Raw genomic sequence first — 7,165 nt, 5'->3', positions numbered from 1 at the left:
ATATTGTGAAATAAATGAATCTTACGAATGGCACCATGAATTTTCATGGGGAAAAAGGCAATGCCTTAAAGGGGTTGTCCCATCACAAGGATCCTATCTATAATGCTTGTAAATGTGAATGTAAGACTTTTCCTAAATACAATGCTTCAGCAAAACTGCTTTGTTTGGCCACTATCTCACTTTATTCATTTTTTTGTGGCCACAGCCCTGACCTAGCTGCTCCTGAGTCACGTGATGTATCAGCCTGCTCTCAGGGGGAGGGAGGAGGGGCTAAGTACACGGGAGCGAGCCTGGAGGGGAGGGAGTTTACCCTTTGGGGGACAGGTGAAGCCAGCAACATCGCTATGCTTCTGCCCTGCATGAAGCAAGCAGCTGCAGAAGCGATGCTGCTATTCCGGGGCGGGGGGCGGAGGAGCGGAATAACAGCATCGCTTCTGCCGCTGCTGTCTTCATGCAGGGCAGAAGCATAGCGATGTTGCTGGCTTCACCTGTGCCGGCATCTAACTCCCCGGCATCCGCTGTAATAGTCGGATGCTGGGGACTGTTAGACGCCGGCACAGGCACATCGCTATGCTTCTGCCCTGCATGAAGACAGCAGCGGCAGAAGCGATGCTGTTCCGCTCCGGGGTCACATATGCAAAGCCAAGCGGCGAGATGCCGCCGGCCCTGCGTGCAAGCTCATACACCAGTCTAGCCTTCACAATGCGAATACAGACCCGCAGGGTGTCGGGTCTGTATTCGCATTGTGAAGGGTAGACTGGTCTATGAGCACGCACGCAGGGCCGGCGGCATCTCGCCGCTTGGCTTTGCATATGTGACCCCGCCCACCAATGACGAGACAAAGCCGGAAGACAGAAGATTTTAGAGGAACGAAGACGGGTAAGTATGCGACGTGGGACAACCCCTTTAAGGTGACTCTCACCTATCTGTATTTCTGAGTTATTAACCTTCACCCTGGTGGCAGGCTCCCTTTAAACCAATTTACTGGCAACTTGTAGCGAAGGCTACAAGATAGAAATGCATTAATTGTTAACACAACACATTGGCACTGTTCCAGAATCCTATGGTGGCAGTGTGCTTTACACCACTCCATACAATGCTTGTCACTGTAACTGTTACTTGCAGCTGCTCAGTCATGGAATCTCATGCCATGAAGCTCCTGGCACCCAGTTATTGGGCTGATCTTATTACCAGAGGGGTTTGGAACACTGCAGTTATTATACACAGTCGACAAGGCTGTTCTGTAACTTTACATGGTCGGCCACTTCATGACTTGAAGTGTTGTTCCTTATTACTTCATATAATAGTACCACATGGGAATTTAGTTAGCTCATCAAAAAAAAAAAAAAAAAAAAAATTTTCACAAAGGATTGTAAAAGACAGACTGCACGACTAGGTGCTGTGTTTTTTTATATACCTGTGCCAATGGGATTCAATGAAACACCTAAATTCAGCGATTAAGAGTTATCTCCCAATACTTTTATCTGCATAGTGCGCATTGATACCTGTGTATATACCTGTGGAGAGCAAGTATCAGCTATATATATATATATATATATATATATATATATATATATATACAGTATATAAATTTTGTTAAATTCTATTTATGCAAATGTATTCATTTTTCTTCCACAGCTTATTCTACGGACTACACAGCTATGTGGAGTCAACTTAAGCGTTTCCGTTTCATGCTCTGTTTTTTAGTTTTGGCAGTGCCAGTCTTTTTCATTAGAACTGTCTTAAAGAATAACAAGACCCAAAGATTGAAGTCCTTCTATTCTAATGATATTTTGCCAATCACAGAAAAAAATAATCACCAAATTTTAAGATCAGAAAATGTACCTTCCAACCATATAAGTCCAAATGATGTTCTTCAGAAAGGAAATGCTATTATATTTTTGGAAGTCACAGATAGGATGGATGAACCATCTTTGGTTTTGTGCTCAATTGAATCAGCAGCTCGAGTATATCCGGACAGACCAGTGGTCTTCTTCATGAATGGATTAGATGACATTGTCAATGAGGATGATGAGAAGAAAGCCCGGGAACGCTTTCCAACCCTCTCATCTTATAAAAACATCTACTTTTTACCTTTGAGATTGAAGACAGTATTTGCTGACACCCCATTTCTATCTTGGTATGAGAAGGTAAGGATTAAAAGATGCATGAAGATTTGTATTTAAAGGGAGTCTGTCAGTAGAACAGTAACTATTGAACAATAAGCACACGTATAACTTGTGACAAGTTGCAATAGCAGTATTGCAGTCTATGATAAACTCAATCTGAGGTTTACAGGTTCAAGGCTCCTGGTGAAGGGCTAACAAAAAAGTACTTACAAGTCTCCAAAAGGAACACATTTTTATATAAAACCTTTGCTTTTTCCAATACAACTGCCATGTGTGTATGAAAAAACATGAGCAACTACCTTGCCACAAAGTTGGATAAATTTTTGAACATTTCAAATGGTAAAACGTAGATGTGGCACGCAATGTATGGTTAAATGGGTAGGTGGTATCATCTACTTACCAACCATTTTTCCATAGACATGCATGTCACAGTCACTTTGACATAATTTGGCCTGTACTTGCCTTACAGAGCTAAAAATGGGCTAGCTAGAGTTCTAGAAACCCTGACACTATGTTGTTATCTAATTTAAACTCTGATTCTTGACACACATATTCAGGGGTGAACTTAACCTCTCTTCTGGTTGCTAGCCTCTCTGCTGCCTGAGGCAAACTATAGAAAGACGCCCCTCCCTAGAATAAAAAGGATACCCAACCCAGCCATCTTTGGTTATATGATAAGTCCCTCCTCTAATCAGGACCTGCCCCCGCATTATCCTGTTTGGCCCACACATAGTCTAACACGCCCTTTTTCTATCCCCCCCCCACATGGTATATAGCTGTATTTCTGGTCCACCACACAGATTAGGACCCACTCCTCCCACACAGTATTTGAAGGAAAACAGAAACAGAGACACCGAGCGCTCTAAGTGTAGTAACTCTAATAAAAATTATTAAATCTTATGGAATAGTGACCAGTAGGCCACTCACCTGATGGAGTTGTGAAGTGGTCACAACGCCAGATCCAGCTTTACCCTTAAGTAGACCAGGTGAGAGTGGCAGCAGTACCGTCTAGAACACCGGAGGATCCGGGTAAAGCACACAGAAATATCAGGGGTCAGGAAACCGCGCTCCAAAGGTCATGAGAAGAACCATTAGCCAAAGCCTCACTTAGTTAAAGGATGAATTTTATTTTTGATGCATCCCGCCCGACGTGTATCAGTGAATTGTGCACTTGAAAAAGGATTTTGGACAATCCGAAACGCGTTGTGCCTATTGTGTTTTACTTCCATTAAAATTCATCCTTTAACTAAGTGAGGCTTTGGCTAATGGTTCTTCTCATGACCTTTGGAGCGCGGTTTTCTGACCCCTGATATTTCTGTACACAGTATTTGAACACACTTTTATGGCCCCCACAGTATATGACCCCTTGCTTAGGGCTCCCTACTGTATATGACCCCCATTTTTTTGCTCACACACAGTACATGACCCCTGTTTGTGTCCCCCACACAGTATGTAACCCTTTCTTATGGATCCTGCACAGTATTTGACCCTCTTTTATTTCCCCCACAAAATATACGACCCCTTTTTATGTCCCACATGCAGTATAAAAAACACTTTTTTTACCCCCCCCTCCCCACACACACAGTATATGACCCTCTTCCCATAGATCTCTATACATAGAGATCTGATGTTCTTCAGTGTTGTGATGCAAGTGTAGCGCTGCCTAGAGGTAGCAGTGGAGGTGCAGTCTGGACAGTAGCATAGACAGGAGAGTAAAAATTATCGCCTGCTATCTATCGCAATAACACAAGAAGTTGTGTCAGTTTATTCCATGAGGCACCACCTGATGCCATTGCCTCAGGACGTCTTATGGAAGATGCCCGCCTGCATTTATTTGACTTAAAATAAATCTTTGAACCTAAACCTTATGAACACGAAAGAAAATGCATCTTCAAAGATTCGTCCATCTCAAATAGGCTCTCTTTAAGTTCCAGTAGGAGGCTACCATTTAATCGTCTTCTTACTGATATAATATGTTATATGAATAAGTGTATGGGGGTAAAGATTAGAAAAAAAAACAAAAACACTCTTAGATTAGTTACTTCCTGGACACTGCAGAGAAGGATGGAAATTTTTAATAGCACAATAAATTGAGAATCTCAATTAATTTTAGCAAATCAAGTTGGAAAAACCAGACAGGGATTGAGGGTATGGGCAGATGTTTTCATTGTGTCACCCTTTTAATTTTACTTACTTTGTTGTATTTATGGAATTCGCTATTTACTTAATATTTTTCTTCCCTTATTGAATCCTAGATAGACCAAACACGAGAAATCTACTGGACTCATAATAAAGCAGATGCTTGCAGATTAGCCTTGATCTGGAAGTATGGAGGCATTTACATGGATACTGATGTCATTTCAATTCGACCCATTCCTGAAGACAATTTTCTAGCTGCCGAGGATGCCAAATATACCAACAATGTTGCTTTTGGTCTCTCTCCGTATCATACTTTATCTTGGGAGTTTATGGAAAACTTTGTACAGAATTATAGCGGAAGTGTATGGGGACATCAAGGACCAAGGCTTTTCACACGTGTTGTGAACAAGTATTGTGGAGTTCCCAAGTTTACCTCCATGGATCATCTCAAGTGTGCCAATGTCTCCTACTTTCATCCTCAACGATTCTATCCCATTTTATCTTCATCCTGGGGAAAGTACTTTCAGGTTTGGAAAGATTTACCCACTTTTAATAATTCTTATGGTCTTCACCTCTGGAACTACAAGAATAAAGAAAGAAAGTTCATGATGGTTGGCAGTAACACACTAGTGGAACATCTCTATCAACAATACTGCCCCTCCACCTATAGCAGTATATTAAAGACTGTAACCAGTCACCATTAGACTTTTTTAATCCTAGTCAATCCAATAATGTAATTGCCTTAAAAACACAACAGGGGATGGAAGGCTGGCAACCAATTCTATTCATGAAAAAAGGAAGGAAACTGTACCTAAGTGAAAAAGTATGAACTAAACCCATAAAGACACAAAGTCAACCCTAATTCTGTAAAATCTAACATATTTCTTACCACATTTATTGTTTATTTTGTATAATCCCTGGTTATTATGCATACTACCCACATTTATCAAAGTAACAGTAACATATACAAGGTTTGCTTATGTCAAAGACAAAGGGGTCAAGCATGTTTAATTTCAGTGTTTTTTGGAATTTTTCAACAAACACCATAGGAGTCACTATGGAACATAATACAGTGTGGAAAGGCTACAGTAGGACATTATACTGTGTGAAGTGACTGCTATGGGACATTACACTGTGTGCAAGGGCAACTGTGGGACATAATACTGTGTGAAGAGGCCATTATAGAAGACTATACTGTGTGGAGGGGCTAATATGGAACATTATACTGTATGGAAGAGCCACATGAGACATAACACTATGTGGAGGGCCACTATAGGACAATATACTGTGTGGTGGGGCTGTTAGGTGACATTATGCTATGTGGAAGGACCACCTATGAGACATTATACTGTGTGGAGGGGCCCCTATGGGACATTACATTGTGTGCAGGGGACACGATGTAACATTTTACTTTGTGGAGGGGACGCTATGGGGCATTATACTGTGTGCAGGGACTGCTATGGGATATTTGTTCGGAATAATTTGTTTTACATTATATCAATATACTTATACTTACTTATACTTATTTGTAGTGATTGATATTAAGGATTAGAATAAGACAGTAATTAATCAGTCTGACAGAGGATGGAAAACTCCCCTCATGTCTGTAGACTTAGTTGCATGATTTATATATACTGAACACATAGTTATTGTTTATAAAAGATAAGGCTGAGTGCACACAGGGTTTTTTGGTCCGGAAACTGAGGTAGAGGCGCCGGACAAAAAAAGACCAGTTTCCAGACCAAAAAACGGGTAGCTGCGACTTGATGCTGCTGCAGTGCCCTGGCATCCAGTCATGTACTCTGCTCTAGATTAGGCCCAATGAATGGGCCTAGTTGGGAGGAGAGAGTGTCTTCAGGTGGATTTGCAAGGTGAATCCACCTGAAGAATGAGCATGTTGATTTCAATGGGAGCAGTCTTTTTGGTCAGGATTTTGAGGCGAATTCTGCCTCAAAATCCTGACCAACAAACGTGTGAACTCAGCCTAAGATAACTAATGAATAAGTTACTCTATTGTTGTTTAAGGTTTTGCCTGCCTCCTTCTTTGTTATATATTATATATTATCAGCATATTTTTCCGTATAGAGTATAACAACTAACTCATAGAATCGTGTGACCAGTAAGGTATAATAATCTGTGTCTATTGTGGGCAGAACACTAGAGCTTGTGTACTATGTGTGTGTGTTCCTATTTGTTAACAAATTAAACTAATCTTATTTTGCTTCATAATGTCATGATTTGATAAGGATTTAGAATTTTCCCCACATTATTACACTGTCTCGAGGCCACTTTGAGACATTATTCTGTGTGTCAATTGGGGTGTTATACCATATGGGGTCAGGAAAGGGGGCATTATGCCATGTCATGGTAGGGGCAAGTCAAAAGTGTGCTATGGGGCCCAGTCATTGCCAGTTACACCCCTGCAGAATGTGGTATTAAAATAAAATACTTTATTCCTTCCACAAGTAAAGCTTTCCCGGTAGAAGCAGCCATGCCTTTCTAATCTAATGGAAGCCCTTAAACCTGAGCCAGTGCCTTTTTGTTGTTAAGAATTCAGAGAACACTGAGCATATAATACAGGAAAACACTGGAAAACAAGCCGTGGATATCTTAAATGTCATCAACTGTTTCTTAAGCAGCTTTTTATGCTGATTTAAAATCTGAAAACCGTTTTGCTCTATCAGGTCAAATTGTTAAGATATTGTCTTAAATACAGTATACAAAACTATATATATATATATATATATATATATATATATATATATATATATATATACATAGCATTATATTTATTTATTTAATACAGGGGCTCTATCATTGGCAAAAGTCATTTTTAACTAATCACATCCTTGCCTAGCGAATAGGACAGTAGAGATAGGAAGCAACACTACATCTAG

General features: G+C 40.5%; 1 protein-coding gene across 1 annotated transcript; it reads left to right on the top strand.

Annotated features, from left to right (window-relative positions):
• Window positions 1-1,839: 1,839 nt before the first annotated feature.
• On the top strand, window positions 1,840-4,972 carry LOC142196806 (alpha-1,4-N-acetylglucosaminyltransferase-like). Its single transcript, XM_075266785.1, has 2 exons — window positions 1,840-2,150; window positions 4,385-4,972. The coding sequence occupies exons 1-2, from the start codon at window positions 1,920-1,922 to the stop codon at window positions 4,970-4,972; spliced, it is 819 nt and encodes a 272-aa protein (XP_075122886.1). The 5' UTR covers window positions 1,840-1,919.
• The last annotated feature ends 2,193 nt before the right edge of the window (window positions 4,973-7,165 follow it).

The sequence above is a fragment of the Leptodactylus fuscus genome, chromosome 3 (assembly GCF_031893055.1).
Source record: "Leptodactylus fuscus isolate aLepFus1 chromosome 3, aLepFus1.hap2, whole genome shotgun sequence".
NCBI classification, from domain to species: domain Eukaryota; kingdom Metazoa; phylum Chordata; class Amphibia; order Anura; family Leptodactylidae; genus Leptodactylus; species Leptodactylus fuscus.
This window is presented reverse-complemented; position numbering and strand designations above follow the sequence as displayed.

Bases quoted from the DNA above. Each gene is read 5' to 3' on its own strand.
- LOC142196806 (XM_075266785.1), top strand. From the start codon at position 1,920: ATGGATGAACCATCTTTGGTTTTGTGCTCAATTGAATCAGCAGCTCGA. The intron at 2,151-4,384 runs GTAAGGATTAAA...ATTGAATCCTAG, and splicing joins TTCTATCTTGGTATGAGAAG to ATAGACCAAACACGAGAAAT.